Source organism: Mytilus edulis, chromosome 4, assembly GCF_963676685.1.
Source record: "Mytilus edulis chromosome 4, xbMytEdul2.2, whole genome shotgun sequence".
Lineage (NCBI taxonomy): Eukaryota > Metazoa > Mollusca > Bivalvia > Mytilida > Mytilidae > Mytilus > Mytilus edulis.
In genome coordinates this window covers 14,979,846-15,004,333 of record NC_092347.1, presented here as the reverse complement: position 1 = coordinate 15,004,333, position 24,488 = coordinate 14,979,846, and the positions used below count along the sequence as shown (strand labels likewise).

The 24,488-nt window shown below is 33.4% G+C and overlaps 1 protein-coding gene across 2 annotated transcripts; it reads left to right on the top strand.

Annotated features, from left to right (window-relative positions):
• The first annotated feature begins 2,680 nt into the window (after positions 1-2,680).
• On the top strand, positions 2,681-23,694 carry LOC139519046 (aquaporin-10-like). Of its 2 annotated transcripts, none has more exons than XM_071310804.1 (6): positions 2,681-2,885; positions 18,641-18,767; positions 19,565-19,702; positions 21,185-21,303; positions 21,527-21,744; positions 22,406-23,694. In XM_071310804.1, exons 1-6 carry the CDS (start codon positions 2,811-2,813, stop codon positions 22,596-22,598), a joined length of 870 nt encoding a protein of 289 aa, XP_071166905.1. In that variant the 5' UTR covers positions 2,681-2,810; the 3' UTR covers positions 22,599-23,694. The 2 variants fall into 2 exon arrangements, with proteins under 2 accessions (XP_071166905.1, XP_071166904.1); XM_071310803.1 differs by lacking the exon at positions 2,681-2,885 and adding an exon at positions 12,456-12,601.
• Positions 23,695-24,488: the final 794 nt, after the last annotated feature.

The window sequence follows — 24,488 nt, the reverse complement described above, 5'->3', positions numbered from 1 at the left end:
ACTACAAACAATATGGTCACCATAGTTGGTGTACGGAATGGGTGTTATGTGTACATGTCCGCTTTGTATGTTTTATATGACCTGGATCTCATTAACAGGGTTTATTGGACAATGATTATTGTTTGTGGTTTGGTCTATTTCTCAGATGTTTTAAGCGATAGGTTATTTACATTGAGTGTATGGAAAATTGCAAGACATACATGTCTGTCTGACATGCTTCGTGCCACTTTGTTCTCATTTAGATGATTCATTGGTCAATGATAAGTTATTATAATTTTGTAAGTTTGTCAGATGCTATAAGCAATAGGTCAAATCTATTTTGGTGTATGGAGTAATTGTAAGTGTACGCACCTGTTCGGCATGGTCCATATTTGCTTAGCCTCATTATCAAAGAACATTTATTATGTTATGTTTATGTGATACTTGTAGTAAAGGCAACAGTAAAATACCGCTGTTAAAAGTCATAAATCGCTTAAGAGAAAATAAAATCGGGTTACAAACTAAAACCGATGGAAATACATCATCTATATAAGGAAAATAACGGAACAAGAGAAACACTGAACTGTATCAAAACCAAACGCCAACATACATAGAAACGGATTATTTGACGACAACTGCATAATTCCTGACTTGGTACAGGAAATTTTAAGGAAAAAGGGGAGGATTGAACCTGGTTTTATGGTTATCCTAACCTCTCGCGTACATGGCAATATAAAAGACAATATGACAGGAATACAGAACAAACAAAGACAAGAACATTCAGCACACACTTTCATATTACAGACTTGCAACATGTATGCAAGGATATGTTAAACAGGTGAAACATGTCAGCGTGTGCACTCATTTTTTAATTATATATAGATTTTCAAATAGTTTTGCCTCAAGTATCATTTAAGAAACATTAATTGTTTAAATACGTATCTGGTGCAGAAAATAGGGCTGGTAATACTATTTTAACATATGTTTTGCTTATTATGATATTTGATTTTTCGGAACCCATCTTGTAATTGTAAATAAAGGCAACAGTAGTATACCGCTGTTCAAAACTCATAAATCCATGGACAAAAAACAAAATCGGGGTAACAAACCAAAACCGAGCGAAACGCATTAAATATAAGAGGAGAACAACGACACAACATCGAAACGCAACACACACAGAAACAGACCAATCATCAGACAAAACACCACGAGAATAACAAATGTAACATGAAAACCAAATACATGAATTTGGGATAGACAAGTACCGTGCCACGTCTTATCTCAATATCTCAAAAATAAGAGAAAACACAAACGACTCAACGTTAAAATGCAACACAAAGAGAAACGAACAATATATAACAATGACCATCTTCCTGACTTGGTACAGGACACTTTTAAAGGGGAATAAAAGTGGTGGGTTGAACCTGGTTTTAAGGCATGCCAAACCTCGCACTTTAATGGCAAAGTTAAATATAACATTGAAATGACAACATAATATTACAGGACTACAATACAAATAAATAGGAGAACATATTAGACACAGAAAAACATGATTAATAGATAACAAAAAGCATCAGGTTTAAAATTCAATACGCCAAAAACGCGCCTTGCCCACACAAGACTCACCAGTGACGCCAAGATATAAACGTTATTTCGCCATTGAAGACGCAATTTAAAGGCGATAAGGTAATACTTGTATTGTTATACCTAGACTTGATAGATAAAAATGATTTTTGAAGGAATAATAAATACAGTAAAGTAACGTTTGCGTATCATTTCTTTTTCAACCAATACACGTTTCAAGGTAAATAAGACTTTTAAGGCTTAGTACTATACGTAATTAAAACAGATATTGTTACTTTTTAACAGCTGGATGCAAAAATTATAAAGAAATGTTTGGATTGACCAGATACATTTTAAGAATCATGGACCGATCTGAATTGTACCGAATTAAATAAAATTCACAGTATTTCAGAGTTTGAAAGTACTAAGTTAATAGCAAAATTTCCCTTTTTTTTTTAGATTGGTAATAAAATACAAACCAAAAAAAGGGTCTCCAATGTAGGTCGGCCAGGGTGAAGATGAAAACATTTGGATTAAATGGATAAATCTAGGATCGTTGAAAAGATTAATTGTTTGCCTACAACGAGGCACCTAATATTGTTGTTACTAGTTGTTTACCCTTAACTAGAGGCATCAGTTTCAACATCTTTTTATCTTCGTCTGGACGCATCCAAAGTGATCCAAATTATTAGATCTTGTTTTTTTTTAAATAAAAAAACCCTTTGGTTGATTTACCTATCCAACGTTTTTCAAAAACTGGTGACGAATAACACCTGTAGCTAAAACGGTTGATAAAATGAGGTTTCATCATTATGTGTACCTTTTAAAGCACAACAGTATGAAAATGAATTCAAAATTATTGCTTCCGCTATAGCTTAGCCTGGAGAAATTTTATTGCTTCCGCTATTGCTAACCCGAAAAAAAATGTAAATGTATGCAGTCAGACAAACGATATTATTAATTTATGTAAAATATATTTGTGTATCTAAAATGACGTCCGACCTGCAGTGAGTAAGAACGGAAGATACGTAACAGAAGTGTTAATGTTTATATAAGTATTACTATTATTAGTGAAAAAAAATCCTATTTACAGACTTGTGACCGAACAATTAAAACAATTGTCATTTCGTTGTTTTCCCCCCAGGTGTATTTCATAAGTTGCAGTCGACAACATCTATTACTTTACGATTAATATAATTTTATGTAGGACTATATAGCATTAGGTGAAAGGTGAAGTGTAATTACATTAAAAACTGTCTGTCTTTAAGATGGTGTTCTGGAAATTAAGAAGTAGAGTAAGTCGTGAAATAATAGCGGAATTCATTGGATCTTTTATACTAGTGGTAAGAATCGTTTCAAGTAAAAAAAAAAACTCTATTTATGTATCTGCATATATATCTGTGTTTTTGACAATAATAAGAAAACTTCTATTGAGAACATTTTCTTCACTATTTTAAAATATTTTTTTTTTCAAATTTGCTACATCGTTGACTCCTCGGAATATTCTTTTCTGAAATGTTGCTTTTTTTGAGTCAGATAGTCAAAAATTGATTAAACTAAAACAATTGCGGGTCACACACAAAAATGTATTAAAACGTACACATCACCTATAAGATGAAAAATGAACATTTGTTTTAGTAGTCAGCACTTTGGTGTTGGCATAATATCAATTATATGGTCATTTTCATAAATTTACTGTTTACTACTTTAATTATGAACTATTCGAACATATCGAAAAACGAAAGATTTTCTTAGCCAAGGCATAAATTACCTTCGCCGTATTTGGCACAATATTTTGGAATTTTTGGTCCTCACTACTATTCATCTTTTTACTTGTTTGGCTTTTTAACTATTTTGATCTGAAGGTCATTGATGAGTCTTATTTAGACGAAACGCGCGACTGGCGTACAAATTATAAGCCTGGTACCTTGATAACCATATTTGCTTTGCCATACGATATTATGAATAAACCTATATAGAGAATGATCATAGCTTACGCGTGGGAAAATCAAAGATTTAAAAAAAAATATGCATGAATGTGTGTTGCTTAGTGGGAAGCTTTAAAGCTATATATATTATGAAGTATTTTTTCATGACAAAAGATGTATAATAGTATAATAATCAACAATGCTAATTTGCCTGAAGCTTAGTTTCTTCTACATATTGGTCTACTTGTATTCTAGTAAAAATATATATTTGCTCTACATCCGTTTTTTCCGTTATTGGAAATCAAGTTGTTCACTTCATTCTTTATAAAACATAGTGAATGACACATACGTGTATCTGATTAAAAAATATTTTTTGTTATATTCAAATTCGAAAAATCTGTATGGAAAACTTTAGAATTCAAAGTTGGTTTTTGTTTATAACACGCTTCCACTTTTTTTTGTATTTTTTTTTTGATTGTATGTTTGGTTACGTGTAAGGCATGCAATATTTCTTAAGATTTGAATAAATGTCTATCATGTTTTTTCATGTGGTTGAACTAACAGGTAAACGGAAGTGTAACCCGAAAATTTATAGGTTATCAAATAAAAACTGGACGGTGTTTTTTCTGCTTTTTCATGCGTTTTATGAATAAATCTGTATCGAGAATAAATACAGATAAAGCGTGGGAAAATCAAAGATGTATATTTACATTGAGTGATATGTAATTAGAAGTAGTCTTAAAAGTAGCAAAAAACATCGAAATTGCGTAAACAAATTACATGTGTGTGAATAATTATTAAATGTTGTTAAAAAGCACGCATTGGCCTTTCGAATTGCAATATAAATAAGAGCACACGTAACATCAATACATCATTGGAGGGTACGCCTGTTTTGAACCACTCAAAAAGATATAATAAAAAATAACAGTTGCATGTAATCAAATTTTTTTCCATTAGCAATTCATCAACTTGAAATAATTTGTTTATTTATTGAACCATACTTATATTTAGAAGAAATTTACAGTATTTACATAGGAAATTTAACCTTGATTTATAGAAATGTTTTAAGTGACCTAACAAAACCATTTTTATTGAGAGTCTGACGATGATTAATTAGATGTTTTAATACTGTTTCTGGACGTGAGTGGACTATTTAAGAGTCATACTATTTAAGGATGAAAGATTTTGAAAATAGGTAGAAATTGCTAATCTTTGATTAAAAATATGCACGCATGCCAAGTTTTCTTGAAATATCAAATACGAAAATAATAAAATTTTCCCTTTTTGTCGTTGCAATGGTTACCAAGACAGTAATTTAAATTCAAAATAGTTTGAGATAAGCTCATGCTATAGATACATGAAAACTGTTCTTGAAGTAGAAAATAATTTTATAATGTTACATCCGAGCTTCGTTATACCAAACTATTAATTCTTTTTTTTTTTTTTTTTTTTTAAATATATAGAGTGTGGGAAAATCGCGCTCTCTTTTCAACCAAAAAGAAATTGTTGGCATTTCAACTTATTTGGGTCAATTTACAATCTGAATCAAGTGTGTATAACATAAAAGCATATATACATTTCATCAATTAAAAAGTTAATTATATATTTTTATTGATAAGACGTAAGTCTTCTTTTATCCTGGTCAACTGATTTCATTTTACATATACAATATATTGAAACAAATAGATGAATTTAATTTATTTATATTACATAAGGCTTATCATTGTACTTGTAGCAAACATTAACATATAGGTGCTGACTTCTACGTCATACTGTCTCCGATGAAAATCTTTCGCATAATACATTCCTACAACGTCATCTTATTTTTCACAAGATTATTGTGATTATGTATGACTTTGTGTCTACGAACTGGTTTGTTTGGAATACCTCTGGTGACTCCATGAAGACAAAACGCGCACATGGCGTAATAAATGATAAGCCTGGTTTTCCTGGTGAGTTGTTTTCACCATTGGTGGTCCGTGATTCTTGTCCTTCGTTGCTGTAATTCTTTTACCATTGGTGATCCATGATTGCTGTCCTTCATTGGAGTCATGATTTAACAGTTTGTGTTCCATGACGGCTCTCCTCTATTGCTGTCATTCTTTTCCCATTGGTGGTCCATGATTGCTGTCCTTTGTTCCTGCCATTCTTTAACCATTGGTGGTCCATGATTGCTGTCCTTCATTCCTGCCATTCTTTTACCATTGGTGGTCCATGATTCCTGTCCTTTGTTGCTGTTATTCTTTTACCATTGCCAATTTGGTGGTCCATGATTGCTGTCCTTCATTGCTGTCATTATTTTACCATTGGTGGTCCATGATTGCTGTCCTTCATTGCTGTCATTCTATTCCCATTGGTGGTCCATGATTGTTGTCCTTCATTGATGTCATTCTTTTACCATTGGTGGTCCATGATTGCTGTCCTTCATTGCTGTCATTCTTTTCCAATTGGTGGTCCATGATTGTTGTCCTTCATTGCTGTCATTCTTTTACCATTGGTGGTCCATGATTGCTGTCCTTTGTTGCTGTCATTCTTTTACCATTTGTGGTCCATGATTGCTGTCCTTCATTGCTGTCATTCTTTTACCATTGGTGGTCCATGATTGCTGTCCTTCATTGCTGTCATTTTTTTACCATTGGTGGTCCATGATTGCTGTCCTTCATTGCTGTCATTCTTTTACCATTGGTGGTCCATGATTGCTGTCCTTCATTGCTGTCATTCTTTTACCATTGGTGGTCCATGATTGCTGTCCTTCATTGCTGACATTCTTTTACCATTGGTAGGGTAGTCCATGATTGCTGTCCTTCATTGCTGTCATTCTTTTCCCATTGGTGGTCCATGATTGTTGTCCTTAATTGCTGTCATTCTTTTACCATTGGTGGTCCATGATTGCTGTCCTTCATTGCTATCATTCTTTTACCATTGGTGGTCCATGATTGCTGTCCTTCATTGCTGTCTTTGTTTTCCAATTGATGGTCCATGATTGCTGTCCTTCATTGCTGTCATTCTCTTACCATTGGTAGTCCATGATTCCTGTCCTTTGTTGATGTCATTCTTTTACCATTGGTGGTTCATGATTGCTGTCCTCCATTGCTGATAAGCTTTTGCCATTGGTGGTCTATGATTTCTGTTCTTCATTGCTGTCATTCTTTTACCGTCGGTGGTTTATGATTCCTGTCCTTCATTGCTGTCCTTCATTGCGTGTGTCATTCTTTTACCATTGATGGTCAATGATTCATGTGCTTCACTGCTGTCATTCTTTTACCATTGGTGGGCCATGATTGCTGTCCATCTTTTACCATTGGTGGTCCACGATGCCTGTCTTCCTTTGTTGTCATTCTTTTACCATTGGTGGTCCATGATTGCTGTTATTCTTTTACCATTGGTGGTCCATGATTCCTGTCCTCCATTGCTGTCATTCTTTTACCATTGGTAGTCAATGGTTTCTGTCCTTCATTGCCGTCATTCTTTTACCATTAGTGGTCCGTGATTGCTGTCATTCTTTTACCATTGGTGGTCAATGATTGCTGTCCTTCATTACTGTCATTCTTTTACCATTAGTGGTCCATGATTGCTGTCCTTTGTTTCCGTTATTCTTTTACCATTGGTGGTCCATGATTGCTGTCCTTTGTTGCTATCATTCTTTAACCATTGGTGGTGAATGATTTTTGTCCTTCATTGTTGTCCTTCATTCCTGTCCTTCATTGCTGTCATTCTTTTACCATTGGTGGTCCATGATTCCGTCTTTCTTTTTACCATTGGTGGTCCATTATTTCTGTTCTTCATGGCTGTCATTATTTTACCTTTGTCGGCCCATTATGTCTGTTCTTCATAGCTTCATGACGGCTCTCCTCTATTGCTGTCATTCTTTTCCCATTGGTGGTCCATGATTGCTGTCCTTTGTTCCTGCCATTCTTTAACCATTGGTGGTCCATGATTGCTGTCCTTCATTCCTGCCATTCTTTTACCATTGGTGGTCCATGATTCCTGTCCTTTGTTGCTGTTATTCTTTTACCATTGCCAATTTGGTGGTCCATGATTGCTGTCCTTCATTGCTGTCATTATTTTACCATTGGTGGTCCATGATTGCTGTCCTTCATTGCTGTCATTCTATTCCCATTGGTGGTCCATGATTGTTGTCCTTCATTGATGTCATTCTTTTACCATTGGTGGTCCATGATTGCTGTCCTTCATTGCTGTCATTCTTTTCCAATTGGTGGTCCATGATTGTTGTCCTTCATTGCTGTCATTCTTTTACCATTGGTGGTCCATGATTGCTGTCCTTTGATGCTGTCATTCTTTTACCATTTGTGGTCCATGATTGCTGTCCTTCATTGCTGTCATTCTTTTACCATTGGTGGTCCATGATTGCTGTCCTTCATTCCTGTCATTCTTTTACCATTGGTGGTCCATGATTGCTGTCCTTCATTGCTGTCATTCTTTTACCATTGGTGGTCCATGATTGCTGTCCTTCATTGCTGTCATTCTTTTACCATTGGTGGTCCATGATTGCTGTCCTTCATTGCTGACATTCTTTTACCATTGGTAGGGTAGTCCATGATTGCTGTCCTTCATTGCTGTCATTCTTTTCCCATTGGTGGTCCATGATTGTTGTCCTTAATTGCTGTCATTCTTTTACCATTGGTGGTCCATGATTGCTGTCCTTCATTGCTATCATTCTTTTACCATTGGTGGTCCATGATTGCTGTCCTTCATTGCTGTCTTTGTTTTCCAATTGGTGGTCCATGATTGTTGTCCTTCATTGCTGTCATTCTTTTACCATTGGTGGTCCATGATTGCTGTCCTTTGTTGCTGTCATTCTTTTACCATTTGTGGTCCATGATTGCTGTCCTTCATTGCTGTCATTTTTTTACCATTGGTGGTCCATGATTGCTGTCCTTCATTGCTGTCATTCTTTTACCATTGGTGGTCCATGATTGCTGTCCTTCATTGCTGTCATTCTTTTACCATTGGTGGTCCATGATTCCTGTCCTTCATTGCTGTCATTCTTTTACCATTGGTGGTCCATGATTGCTGTCCTTCATTGCTGACATTCTTTTACCATTGGTAGGGTAGTCCATGATTGCTGTCCTTCATTGCTGTCATTCTTTTCCCATTGGTGGTCCATGATTGTTGTCCTTAATTGCTGTCATTCTTTTACCATTGGTGGTCCATGATTGCTGTCCTTCATTGCTATCATTCTTTTACCATTGGTGGTCCATGATTGCTGTCCTTCATTGCTGTCTTTGTTTTCCAATTGATGGTCCATGATTGCTGTCCTTCATTGCTGTCATTCTCTTACCATTGGTAGTCCATGATTCCTGTCCTTTGTTGATGTCATTCTTTTACCATTGGTGGTTCATGATTGTTGTCCTCCATTGCTGATAAGCTTTTGCCATTGGTGGTCTATGATTTCTGTTCTTCATTGCTGTCATTCTTTTACCGTCGGTGGTTTATGATTCCTGTCCTTCATTGCTGTCCTTCATTGCGTGTTTCATTCTTTTACCATTGATGGTCAATGATTCATGTGCTTCACTGCTGTCATTCTTTTACCATTGGTGGGCCATGATTGCTGTCCATCTTTTACCATTGGTGGTCCACGATGCCTGTCTTCCTTTGTTGTCATTCTTTTACCATTGGTGGTCCATGATTGCTGTTATTCTTTTACCATTGGTGGTCCATGATTCCTGTCCTCCATTGCTGTCATTCTTTTACCATTGGTAGTCAATGGTTTCTGTCCTTCATTGCCGTCATTCTTTTACCATTAGTGGTCCGTGATTGCTGTCATTCTTTTACCATTGGTGGTCAATGATTGCTGTCCTTCATTACTGTCATTCTTTTACCATTAGTGGTCCATGATTGCTGTCCTTTGTTTCCGTTATTCTTTTACCATTGGTGGTCCATGATTGCTGTCCTTTGTTGCTATCATTCTTTTACCATTGGTGGTGAATGATTTTTGTCCTTCATTGTTGTCCTTCATTCCTGTCCTTCATTGCTGTCATTCTTTTACCATTGGTGGTCCATGATTCCGTCTTTCTTTTTACCATCGGTGGTCCATTATTTCTGTTCTTCATGGCTGTCATTATTTTACCTTTGTCGGCCCATTATGTCTGTTCTTCATAGCTGATACTATTTTGCCATTGTTGGTCCATTATTTTGTTCTTTATGGCTGTCACTATTTTACCATTGGTGGCCCATTATGTTTGTTCCTCATGGCTGTCATTATGATACCATTGGTGGTCCATGATTTCTGTTCTTCGTGGCTGTTATTATGTTACCATTGGTGGTCCATTATTTCTGTTCTTCGTGGCTGTCACTATTTTACCATTGGTGGTCCATTATTTCTGTTCTTCATGGCTGTCACTTTTTTACCATTGTTGGTCCATTATTTTGTTCTTCATGGCTGTCACTATTTTACCATTGGTGGCCCATTATTTTTGTTCTTCGTGGCTGTCACTATTTTACCATTGGTGGCCCATTATTTTTGTTCTTCATGGCTGTCATTATTTTACCATTGGTGGTCCATTATTTCTGTTCTTCGTGGCTGTCACTATTTTACCATTGTTGGTCCATTATTTTGTTCTTCATGGCTGTCACTATTTTACCATTGGTGGCCCATTATTTTTGTTCCTCATGGCTGTCACTATTTTACCATTGTTGGTCTATTATTTCTGTTGTTCTTCATGGCTGTTACTATGTTACCATTGGTGGTCCATTATTTCTGTTCTTCGTGGCTGTCACTATTGTACCATTGATGGTCTATTATTTCTGCTCTTCGTGGCTGTCACTATTTTACCATTGGTGGCCTATTATTTTTGTTCCTCATGGCTGTCATTATGTTACCATTGGTGGTCCATTATTTTTGTCCTTCTTTGCCATTGATGGTCCTTGATTCTTGAAGATCATCGCTGTCATTCTTTTACCATTGGCGGTCCACAAATCCTGTCCTCCATTAATGTCATTCTTTTACCATTGGTGGCCCACGATTCCTGTCCTCCATTGCTGTCATTCCTACAACAAAAATTTTGACTTAGTATGAAATTCAAAACAGTGTAGCTGTGGCCATTGATTGACCCATCAAAATCATCCATTGACTGGGACAATTTACGTGAACGTTTGTCTGTAACAACCACTGTTAATGACGTACCTACGATAGACATTTAAACTGTGGGGTCACCAAAGGTTTCTTAACGCCTTTAATTATAAAATAATTCGAAAAATTAATCAGGAATAAACTTTGTGTTTTGATTTATATAATTGATATAAATCAAAATATCGTGTTATTTCTGATTAATTTTTCGAATTACTTTATTTAGGTTTTGAGAACCTTTGGTGACCCCATAGTTTAAGTTTCTTTAAAAAGTACATAGTGAGCATTGGTCGTTACATACAAACGTTCACCTAAATTGTCCCAGTCAATGAATGATTTTAATGTGTCAATCAATGGCCACAGCTACACTGTTTTGAATTTCATACTAAATGGAGTTTCATCACTATTTGAAGTAAATCTAGTCTTTTTGAATTAACCTGATTATCTTTCTGGAATATTTTTTTATGAGAACAATAAAAAATGTATTGCATGTATCGTAAATACAGGAAATATCAAAAGCAAAATTATTTTTAATAACGAGTATACAGTCTCTTGAACTTATTGAACTTAATTATTGAAAACAAATACAAACGTATTTACATAAATGAGTGTCTGTATTAATATCTTTCTGTAAACACAATATTGGGTTTACAGAATAGAGATTATTTGGCAAAATATGAGAATAAATGGACAAACGATAAAGAATAGAAATAAATAGAAAGACGATATACGGAATAACTGGGATCTGAAGTATCAGGTAAAATGGACAAAAGAAAGAAAGAATACATGAATGAAGACCCAATCAAAATCCTCATAAATGATAGAACACTTTTAATATAACCAATTAGATGTGTTCTGGAAAAGGGCAACTTTTTGCAGTAAACTATATAGTACATCGAAAACTTAAGGTTTCCTGATAAATGAGCACGTAAACAATATTTTCCTGGTTTATGAAGAAATTGTTTATACAGCATATTAAAAACAAAAAAGTTCAGAAAATTGTAATGAGAATGTGCATCTAAAATTCTGTCAAAATGAAAAATACGAAACCTTGAGTAGTGCATGCCTATAGGCAAGCACCGTTTTTGTTTGATATGTTTCGTATACAAATACTTCAAACAAGCATTGCACTTGTTTAACAAACAAGTTATTAGCAAAACATGAAAGTAATTTTTCAAAAACATGTATTATATATGTGATCAAAATATTATTAAGGGTGTAGAAACATGTAAGTAACTGTAAAACTGCGTATTTTACAACTTTGATGCATTATGTAAAACAGATAAATTATGTCTAAACAAAGGCGGATTCGGATGATAGACAAAAAAAAAGAGTACAATTATATTGTTGACATGGTAAAAAGTACGAATTAAAACCAAAATGTTAAATTGAATTCAAAAACTAAAAATGTAAACATTTATAAATAGAAATTTTGTTTCTTCACTCTTAACCCTGGTCCCTCCTCCCACTAAAAAAAATCCAGGATATTCACAAAGTAAAAACGCAGTTGTTTAATGTATCTTAATCTGTAGGACTCAATCCTAACATAACATTCGGCAGTGCGAATAGATAATTTGTATCCGCAACAATAGTTCAGGGTAACCCAATTCTAGATTCGATATAAAAACGGACTAAGCAAGAGACAGACCAATTATCAACTCCTATTTCATATTATTATTTCATGGAACGAGAATTAATAAAATTCGTGGTGGCCAATTTGGTTGGACTTTTAATATGAATTATGCAGAACAAACTAATGTATCTTTAAACAATTATAAACAAGTTGCAGTAATCAGGGAAGAACAATTGTTTGTGTCTAAATGTTCCCTAGGGTATAAGTTGCAGATAACAATATATATCAACTTCATTGTGTATGATTACCTGAGATTTATGTTTGTATTGATAAGAATTAAGTGACAGGTTAACTCCTTTGGTGGCGATATTTTAAAACTTTCTATCTTTGAAGATGGTGTCGTGTAAATTAAGCAGTAGAGCTGGTCGTGAAATATTAGCGGAATTTATAGGCACTTTTATACTAGTGGTAAGAATTGTTACAAATCAAAATAAAGTTCTAATTTTTTATGACATGACATTTTTTTTTTATAGTTATGCGTTTTGTGAAACATTTTTTTTTTTTTTTAATTTTACTACATAGATTGATGACTACCAATATGGGAATCTACTGAATCATTAAGACATTTAAGAAACCGATAAAATCAAAACCCTGAAAATGAAAAAAGAGGAGAAAAATAAATCTCATGTGAATTAGACAAAACGTTTATTAAATATATAGGTTAAAGAAAATCCAAAGCATGAAGACGTATGATAAAAAAAAAAAGAACATCCCCTATTCGTTCTGGAAAAAATGAATTTATGAGCAATAAAAAAACTTAGCCAAAATACATCACATATTAAGAAAAGAATGTTAATAAGGTCTGTTTGTGTTTAATCATAATAAACAATGTTTCGTTATGGATATACGATTTATACACAATTGATTGTATCTATCATTCATATGGACGATCATATATGTCTTTATTCTTTTTACCGGAATAAAGGCAAAACATCGCTTTATCAAAATTGAAGTAATTTTTAATTGAAAAAAGTCTATGTAATACTTACAATTTTCCCCAATATATCTATATAATATCCAACTAATTTTTGTGTTTATTAAACTCAAACGAAAATTGGGGGTTGGAGACATAGATGGCTTTGTTGGGTGTATACATACGCATCTACGCTCGGTCGAAAATGGATTACCGACCTTGCAAGGGTTATTTAGCCAGTCAAGGTCGTTAAAAACTTCCATCGTCAAAAATGGACATTAAAACCTTGTTCGATGAATGCTCCACTCTGATTGTTTAAGAAAGAAACCGAAACAGTTATTTTGGGAATAAATGTTGCAAGACAAAATGACTGCCATCAACATGCGATTCGTCTATTTCAAGTGGCAGTCTAAAGCCCGCCCTTCATCCCTGTCGATAAAAATTGAACTATATATTTTATTGTCGTTCAGAAAAATGAATGAGTATTGTTAATAGAGGCTCATAAAACATCGACTAATTTTTTTTATCAATTTTCTGTTATATCTGCCGCAGTAAAAACCGATGACCAGTATTTAAACAGTTTTTTGGCATAATTAAGTTAAGCGGCTCATAATAATTAGGCAATGCTTATATGTACTGACAGAAACCTTTTGATTTTGGTGCGTTCGAAGTGTCTGTACTTACTTTAATTTATAGCAGCGTTGAAACCCCAAAAAATTAAAAACCAAGGATAATAAAACCAAGGATAATAAAAACTTGAAAAACATGAATGAGTTATTTGACAAAAATGAATATAAGGAGAACTTCCATATTAATTCTGAAATCGTGCTTTTATGGGGAGTTACAACTTCAATCATTTTTGTTTATGTAAAGTGTATGTCACTATGACGATTGTCAGTTCAGAAACAATATTACATGTGTACCAATTTCTTAAACTATAATTTTTATCCTCGTTTTCCGAGAATTGATTTTTTTGTCCTTGGTTCTTTTCATGTATTCAATATTAAGGCTATAATACAACAATCGAGTTCTAAAATGTTGTAATGTATCCTGTTTGTTCTTTCATACGAAGTACAAGCTGCATTTTCTTTTAACAAACGAAATTCAATTAAATAATGGAATTATTTTTTGACAAAATAAATGGTTCTATATTTTCAACGTGGAAACTAAACTAGGTCGTGTTTATAGTATATGTTATAAATACGTCAATGATACTACACAACGTTGACATTTTAATCTTTATTTGATATGCATGTAAGGAATTCGAGCACATGATAACCCATTTAAAACATTTTCTTTTGGCTTCTTCATATAATTGGCACATTTTTACAGCTAAGGTAATCTATTCCTGGGATAAGAAAATCCTTAGTTTTTAAAAATTGAGTTTTGTAACAGGAAATTCATAAAAATTACCCTATAATTTACGGGTATGTTGTAGAATACCTACAGCTTTAAAACAACGGGGATGGAGAACACAATTAGTCCCGTGTGCGGCTAAACAGTGCCGCTTTAAATCCTTTTGTTGGCTTAGCTGTTATTGTTCTGTCTTCCATGTTGTTTCAGTCGACAGTTATTATGATGAAGAATGACTTTATTTATTGGTCGGTTGTCGAATGCTGTATTTTGACTGTTTTTACATTAATATGGGATTGTCTTTCAGCATCTCATTTGATGTCTTTAGTCTGAAATGTTTTATAATTTGGGCTTTTCAAACTCGATGAAAGTAGTTCCAGAAACACGTGCTGTGCCCAAGGAAATAACATTATTACGTTTCTTGAATAAAGGAAAACGGAGCTTGATGAAAACTAAAGTGTACATAGTGAACTTAAATTGTTAACATGTAGAAGTATGTTTTGAAAGAAAATATATATTATCACTCTTCACATTTTGTGTCAAGAGGGTAACAATATAAAGCAAGGAGATGTGGTAATATGGCCTACGCGACGACTATTCATCAAGTTCAAATGAAGTGAATGTAGGAACCTGTACGGGCTTTAACAATTGAATAGACCAACCCTGTATAGTCGGATATAAAAGGCCCGTCATGTTTAATGTGATACAATTGAAAAAACTAACGACCTAATTTATAAGGTAAAACAATATATGAAAAAAAACAAATATTACACATTAACCAACGACTACCCGGCACCTAACTACAGACTGTTTTAACCCTATTATTAACTCAGTTGATAAATGTGTAGACTGTAATTTTCCTAGCTATCAACAGCCTCTAGATATGGTCATCACCTTTTTCAATAGTTCTAAACAGTTGGATCCGACTCTGAATAAAACGATAGGGCCCGTATTTTCGGAAGTCAATCAGAATTGTAAACCCACGGTTGATTTATTTTTTCCCGAATGTTTGATCGTCACGATCTCAATATATCCGTGTTGGTTCCTAATGTGAATTGTTCCCTTTTGAACTTATATGTCCAATGGCAAATATATCATGCATGTTTACGAAATTCACAATTTTATAATAAATACAATACATAGGTCCTATAATATGGGTCGACGTGATGAAGGGCGGGAAATTTTGACTGCCACCTTAAAATGGGGATATATTGAACGGGAACAAAAATTTAGCTTAGCCATGCAACAGGCCATCTACAGACCGCTCAAGTTAGCTATTGTATTGGTTCTTTGCATGTTTTTTCTCTGTTCACGCGAAATCGGATATTACGCCCCCATTTTGACTTGAATTGGCTGCGTATTTGTACATCCTACACAACCAAAGTACGCCTCACTTGGCAAGGTTTCATACTGCCGATCAGAAGAAAAAAAGCAAAAGCGATCATTTATCTATTCCCCTATAATTCTTTGGTTTGACGGTCTAGAACCTAATATGACATTAACATATGATCGACCTGAACATGAAAGTAATGTTTTCCGCTAGGCGTAAAACTGCTGTGTCGATGGATCAATCATATGTTTCAGAAGCAAAGCTGTCACCAAATATATATATATATGTATATTAAACTATTTCTAGATTTACTGCATAAACGTATTCATATTTATTGGTGTACCTCAAATTTATTACAAATAAGTTATTTATTTTGAATGCTTCTGTAATGGAATACATGATAGTATTTGTTACACGTATATATGTTTTTCCATAACATGGATAAAATTGAGAAAGGAAATGGGGAATGTGTCAAAGCGACAATAACCCGACCATAGAGCAGACAACAGCCGAAGGCCACCGATGGGTCTTCAATGTAGCTAGAAACTCCCGCACCCGTAGGCGTCCTTCAGCTGGTCCCTTAAAAAAATATGTATACTAGTACAGTGATAACGGACGTCATACTAAACTCCGAATTATACACAAGAAACTAAAATTAAAAATCATACAAGACTAACAAAGGTCAGAGGCTCCTGACTTGGGACAGGCGCAAAATTGCGGCGGGGTTAAACATGTTTATGAGATAGTATAGTATTAGGTTCCTTTTTGCTTTTTTCCAATCATATTGTGTATACTATTGTTGCAAAATTATGCCCTTTATGGGTTCTTGATTAGATTTATAAAGTTCCTAAATTCTTTAAATATTAAAAATTACGTATAAACTGGAAACAATTAATGTTTTATATTATGAGAAATAATGAAAAAAAAAAAATGGCAATTTTTTAGGCTAATATTTGTATTTTTGTCTTCCGTTTTTGCCTGTATGATTTGTCTATAAAGTGTTTTGCTTTGTTAAATAGTAGCTTGTTTTAATACTAATTAGGATTATAACACAATGTTGACTGATGCACATCAATTTATGACATTTTTACATCTTATATATGTTTGTTTTGCTCACAAATAGTGGTCAATAAAAATGACAGGTATTTTCCATTCTATTGATTTTGTTATTTGAAAAAGGACTTTCCTATTTTTTAATTTTCCATGGATTTCGGTATTTTGAGATTTTACTTTTTATGGATTTTTCGTAATAAACATTAAAAGCTAGATCAAAATACAGAAGACAAAAATAAAATTTAGAGTTTAATCAAAACTTTGGTCATTTTAACATAGCCCGTCAGCTTTCAAGTAACTTTTAATTTGTAAGTGGAAATTTCCTTACTTACATAAAATAGTAAAAAACAGTAAATAAATCATAATGTAGACCATGACATACTAGGAGATTTGTTATACACCATAAATCCATTACGTAAAGTTGAATCTAAAATTGTGAAATTTTCTGCATCAGCATTCATGTCTAGTTTTGGAGAAACTGTTTCCCGGTAAATGAAAAATGAGTAACTGGCTTTGAACATATACTAAATGTATGTGCAGGTCCAGGGGCGGATCCAGCCATTTTAAAAAAGGGGGGTTCCCAACCCAGGTTAAAAGGGGGGTTCCAACTACATGCCCCCATTCAAATGCATTGATCGTAAAAAAAGGGGGGTTCCAACCCCCGGACCCCCCTTTCCCCCCCGGATCCACCACTGAGGTCTCAAGTTTTCTTAAATTATCTTCAATGCGCTTAATGGCCGCTATAAGTCTTACCAAATTTACTCAAACATATAATAGTACTTAAATTTCGAATCTCTGGACTTAATTCCACTCGGAGAACTTTAAAGATTAAGACTCTGTCACCCGATCTTTCTGATAGCTGTCAACAAATACCATTAATGTAACGTTATTTCAACAGGAAAATACGTCCATTACAATTCCGATTTGTAAAGTGATCTGATCCATATTTTCTAAAACAAAATTGCCCATATTTGACAAGCTAAAAGAAATAATAAAATCTTAAATAAATAGAAGAAATTTAAAAAACACATATGATGAAGCTAAAGAGATAAAGAGGTCAAGACTATTTGTCTTTTCATTTGGCTCGGTATTAACGATAATTCCATGGTATGCTGTTTTGACCTTCTCAATAAATATTTACTTAAATCAAATTGAATTGTATCTACATTCCCATATTTGATCATATTTAAGGATAAAACTATTTCGTTATCTTAGTGATAAATTCATTCGTAAAGAGCCAAATAATTCTCAATAAACAAAAGCAATGAAAGTCGCCTATTTATAATATAAAATTTTAAAATTAAATATGTTATGATTTCCAATGAGACATCTCTCCACCAGAGAACTATAAGCCGACGTACGTCTTCGACAATGATCAAAATCCATTCCGCATGTATCAAAATCCTGAATATATAAAGTTTTAAACTGGCAAATTTATTGTTCCATATATTTGACAATGCTAAAAAACAAATCCAAAATTTTGACAGATTTATTTATAAGTATCAGATAAAAAATATAACAAATAAACACAACCCACAAAAACATGTTGTTCAGGAGATAATTAAATCGTACTGAATTTGGTAATAAGGAAATAACAAAGTCGATGTGGTTTCAGAAAAATTATCATAACTCAAGATCAATCTTTTTTTTACATGGGCTTCAAATTGTTGATTGAGATCTCTTAAAGTAAGTCCTACATATTCTTATGTGTTAAACAATATATATGGGGTTGGCTTTTGGATAAACGACCTTCATATGTAAGATATAAGTACTTTCAACTTTTTGCTTTTTGTTTCAGACTTTTGCCATTGGAGCCGGTGCACAGTTAACACTGAGTAATGGACAAATGGGTAATTTTCTATCTCTTAACATTGCTGGAGGACTTGGGCTGACATTTGGCATTTATTTTAGCGGAGGAGTGTCTGGTAAGTATAGATAAAAAGGTTAAAATAAGGACTTACTTCCGATGTCTTAAGCTTTAAGTTTGCGATTTTAAAGATGTTTGCTACATGATTTTTATAAAACTTGAGATAAAGTCTGTAAATAACATAACTGTAAAAGTGGAGCATCTATATTAAAATCATTTTTTTTTATATATTTGTCTGTGATAAGACGTTTTGAAAGATTAAATATTATTAGATGATTATTTTTAACACATATTACAGCTATATTAGGTCTAGACAAAGTTTATTACAGATTATGGTAAGAAAGGGTTTTGAATGTTAATACTAAGACCCTCATCTATAACGTGTCTCTGAAATAAATCGATCAGAACTGCTGCTTGCATGTATTTAAAAGTCATACATAGTGAGAGTGACGTAAACCCTCCAATGTTCGTTAATTACATTTGTAATTTTAGTTCAGTGGAATAGAAATATATATAATACTTTCACTATGCTCTCACTACTTATCGAAAATGAAAATAAAAACACAGGCTTAGAGCGATCTCTATGACAACAAAATAAAACAGATCATTGCTATATATAATCTTTAAAGTCATTACATCCACTTCATTTGAACTTTGGTGGATAGCTGTCTCATTGACAATCTTACTCTATCTAATGTTTTTCATATTACTACAGAAATGAGTAGCGGCACATCTTTGAAATGCATACAATCGTCTGTGGTAATATCTGTGCTTATCATTTATTAAATTTATGTATTTAAAATGTCAATTGTGTATTGAAAAAAATATAGTATGATTGAGGTATCTTTCTTTTAGGTGGTCATCTTAATCCAGCAGTAACTCTTGGTTTCTGTATAATGGGTAAATGTGCGTGGTGGAAATGGCCCCTCTACTGTATAGCACAGTTAGCAGGATCATTTGTGGCAGCAGCTGTTCAGTTTGGAATATATCATGGTAATTATATCTTTGATTGAAAACTGCAAAAAAAACCATATTTCATAATAGAGCAAGTTAAAACAAATAATAGAGCAAGTAAAAACAAAAACAAAAACAAACACAAAGAGTTTACAATTACAAAAAAGTTCCACCACCATGTAACTTAAGAGGCACAAAATTCAGACCATAGTATACATTTCAGGAAAGATAAGCAAGGTATTTTTGTTTTACAAATGGATGTGCCAAGGACACCGTGTAAATTGTTTTAACAAGCTACATAAATAAGATATATTTTTTCAAATAAAAAGTAAGAAAGAGGCCGTGCTGTTTGATGCAGTTTCTGTAATTCTTTATACACAATGTACAGCGAGTACGCTATAAAATAACAAAAATTGTAAAAAATATTTCACACTCTTAGATTACCTAAATTGTCTTTGTATTATTAAAAGGATGATATAGTCTGGTCATTTTAGTTCAGAAATGTAGTATGTGACACTGTGAAGTCGTATAAATGTCAAAATTGACAAACTTGAATAAAATGGCTATTTCTGTATAAATTGTTTCGTCCAATAAAATGTGACCATCAAACCAACATCTTGGTATGATACACCTTGGGGAAAAATGTTTTTTGGTAAATCTATATATATGCAGTAATTAAAAGTTATGAGAATATTGATATTTCAGCCTTATTGAAGTGTTCTCCTTTAAATTCGAAAACTTGAAGATCTTATCAAAGATGTAAGACAAATAAAGGAAATATTATTACATTCACCTAACTTTTCACGTCTTGTCGTCTGCAGGATGTTATGTGATATTATTACATTATTATTTTCGAACCCAAAGTGCAAAACGATTCAGTATCATACAGTATTATTCTTCAAGATGAATTGATCATTGAACTTTTCTTGGTTGACTTCCGATTTTTTTTAGTGAAAATGAAGGTATGTTTACCTGTAGATGTATTTTGGTTATGTATGTCGTTTGGTTGGTGTCTCGTTGACGTATATTCTACATCTCTATTTATTCATGATTGACAAGCATAAAATTTCTCTTTTATTACAAGTTTTATAGGATAGATGTAGATAGATTTGACCTGAGGTTGATTTGCCTATATCTTATGGTCCCTTCTAGTCAGAACGCTTCTCAAGCACGTATACATATATCCTTGATTTTTAAATCTGAAGGTTTTCAGGGTTCTTGGTGGAATTCAGAGGCAATCGCTTTTGACGCACACACAATGAAAGAAAGGTCATTAAGTTCAATCTTTTAACTAAATAATAGAAGTTATCGGGAACTAAAATTTTCTAATAATATTTTTTAAAGTTTTTTTAGCCTTTTTTTGCCTTGGTTAACTTTCCATATGTAAAATTAGTTTTTATTTCTGAACAATCACAGTCTTGTTAATTTAAATTGGCCAGAATTTGCACTAAATTTTATATGTCATATGCGTCTTAATACCGCTTCTGCTTTAAAGGCATTATTTTTTTTATTGTTATTCAGACGCAATCAACCATTATGACGGAGGTGTAAGGTCAACATATGGTAACACGTCTACGGCGGGAATATTCTCCACATTTCCACAGGAGTTCGTATCTACAACTAATGCATTTTTCGATCAAGTAAGTTGTTGTTTAAAATAAAGTTTCGATCATACATTTTTTTTTATAGATTGAGACATAAAACATTACAATAAAAGAACTTATGAAAAATATAAATTCATCTTGCTGTATATCCAGTGGGCCACTTGATTTGCCTAGTAATATGAAAGAAAACTATTGAAAAGAAAAGCATTCGTTCAAATAAAGCAATGTAGATATCACATATTTTCCCACTATTCTGCAGGTGTTCGGAACATTTTTGCTACTTGGTTGTATTCATGCTGTAGCAGACGAGAAGAACATGATGCCACCTAAAGGTGTTATACCAATAGCAATGGGAATGATTGTAACGGCAATCGGGACCTGTTTTGCTTTTAACTGTGGTTATGCTATAAACTGTGCAAGAGATTTCGGACCACGACTGTTTACAGTAATAGCTGGCTGGGGATTAGAACCTATCAGGTATGTTATTTAAGTCACTTGTCTTAACTGTGGTTATGTTATAAACTGTGCAAGAGATTTCGGACCCCGACTGCTTACAGTATAAGCTGGCTGGGGAATAGAACCTATTAGGTTTGTTATTTAAGTCACATGTATTAACTGTGGTTATGCTATAAACTGTGCAAGAGATTTCGGACCCCGACTGTTTACAGAAATAGCTGGCTGGGGCTTGGAACCTATCAGGTTTGTTATTTAAGTCACGTGTATTAACTGTGGTTATGCTATAAACTGTGCAAGAGATTTCTGACTCCGACTGTTTACAGTCATAGCTGGTTGGGGCTTGGAACCTATCAGGTTTGTTATCTTAGTCACGTGTATTTTTCAAATACTTAGTTCTATCTTCGTAATATTTTTTAGTAATTTCTGTTTGATTTTAGAATCATTTATGTTTAATTTAATCAAAATGCATCATCAACAATCAGTACTATTAGTTAACAGGAGCCACAACAGTCACTAATATGCTGTACAAAGAACATACACGTATTGAGACTTTATATACCGTTAAAGCAATTAATGACCTTTGATTGACTTTGAGCGATTCGTTTCGTTTATTTAAATAAGTTTTTCTAATTGGACCTAGATATAAGTTGAATTTATTGATTTTTTAACGTTGTATTTACAGTTACAGAAATTACAACTGGTTTTGGGTGCCAATTGTTGGGCCATTAGTTGGATCAGTCATTGGGAGCTATGTTTACATTGCGCTCATACAATATCACTGGCCGAGGATGGAAGACGAGAAACCGAAAGTAGTGACAATACATGTCAATGGGAAAGACAATGTTGCATTTGAACCAGAGTCTGAAAAGTTTTAGATCACAATACTCATTATCTTAGTCCCTATAAACTATGCTGAACACTGATTTGATCATTTATAAATCATGGATCATTATTGTTAAAAAGAACCTAAGATACACGTCGGCAATTTGAATGTGCAAAACTCCGTTGACAGTGACATTTGACCTCACTCGGAAAAATTAGCGAACATAATGATTCAGTAATAACACATCTTGTTACCAAGTTTTTAAACTTAAAGATTTGTTATTCTTTGTATGTAATGCACCGACGCACTGTCTGCACATATTGGACCATCAATACTATAGGAAAAGTTGCAGTGATATCAAACTGTTCGGAGGCATTGTTGTCTCATTGGCAATCATATATAGCACATCTGCACATTTTATATAAAAAGGAAATGCAGAATTGGTTGCCAATGGAATATGTTACCCCTTTACATATATTATGTATAACTCGCATATCATATTATCTATATCCAAGATTTATATACTTTTATCATTTCTGTTATTTAAATATTAATATATACATGTACATGTAATTGTGTTATTGGCCTAAATAATCAATATTGTTATCATTCAACATAAATCAACATAGGGTTTCGTGAAATTGATAGAATCTTTAAAACTACAACTGAAGCCCTTTATAAAATATTGACTCGTGCAAGATTGAACAGATAGACTATTATTACATGCATTTAAGAATTGAATGCTTCTTTGTTTAACTTCATTGGGGTGTAAAAGCGTTGACCGAAGTACATTTTGTATGAAGCGCGGAAGCGCTTCATTCTAAAAATGTGCGCACGGTCAATGCTTTTACAACCCTATGAAGTTACAAAAAGAAGTATTCAATACTTATAATAACATTTTTTAGCTAGGATCACGAAAACACGAATTTTATCAGCTTTTTATTCAATTCACCTGTGCACTTTATTGTGGGACCTCGTGTTATCATGAATGATAAGTTTTATTGAGTAATGCAATTGCTTAAGGAATAACACGTGATGGGCAGTTAGCCAATTAGAATAACGTAATATAATGAATTATGCATCTAATGTAATTATAACTTGATATTTAAACAAACTACATTTTTAAACCTGTTATATATTTATCAATACTTTTGTCCAGTGTCATTCCAGTTGTGTGTGTTAATACGACACTATTCAAGCACAAAATAAAACTAATAAGCTTAAAGATTACCTTAGTTATTAAGGTAATTTCTATGTCCGATGTGTATAAGTGCTGAGGGTTTGTGTAAGCTTTTCCATGGACCTTCGTTTTTTGTTTGTAAACAAGCAAATGACTGGCACTGTGATTCGTTAGAGGGAGGAGTTTGAACAGCCAGCATGAACGGATGTCGTATCTAGGTCAAATATGTCAATTTCCAATTGCAACACATTACAGTCATAATAAAAATAACGTTTGATAGTTTAGCGAAGCAACGTCACCACTGTTTCGGAGTTTGATAAAGTCGATCATATGTTGCCTGAAATAATTTATTACCAAAACAAATAGTCGATCACATGGCTTCATTTCTACCATTGTGAGAAAGTTTACTCTTAAGTGCATAAGTTTCTTTAGCACAACTACGACATCACATTTTGCACGTGTAACTTTCAATCTTAGTTATTGCGACAAACTTTATGACCAAACTTTACATCAAGGTGACTTTAGCCGATATACGTGTTTCTCTCAAGTACTAGTATCATTTCAAGTTCTATTGTCATGCATGGATGAGTTCATTTCGGTTCGATGAGTGACATGTAACAATAAATAGAAATGATCATTTATAGAAAAAAAATATTTTATACGAAAATTTTTGAACGTCTTATTTTCAAATAGATTTGATATTAAGAATCTTAAGAATTGAGTTAGCTTAAATTCCAGTATAGTTTAATATCACAAACACTA

What these genes read in the sequence shown, in the direction of transcription:
- LOC139519046 (XM_071310804.1), top strand. Translation starts at nt 2,811, where the DNA reads ATGGTGTTCTGGAAATTAAGAAGTAGAGTAAGTCGTGAAATAATAGCG. An exon ending in TCAGTTTGGAATATATCATG is followed by an intron (nt 19,703 to 21,184) that starts GTAATTATATCT and finishes ATTGTTATTCAG; the next exon opens with ACGCAATCAACCATTATGAC. An exon ending in CTAATGCATTTTTCGATCAA is followed by an intron (nt 21,304 to 21,526) that starts GTAAGTTGTTGT and finishes ACTATTCTGCAG; the next exon opens with GTGTTCGGAACATTTTTGCT.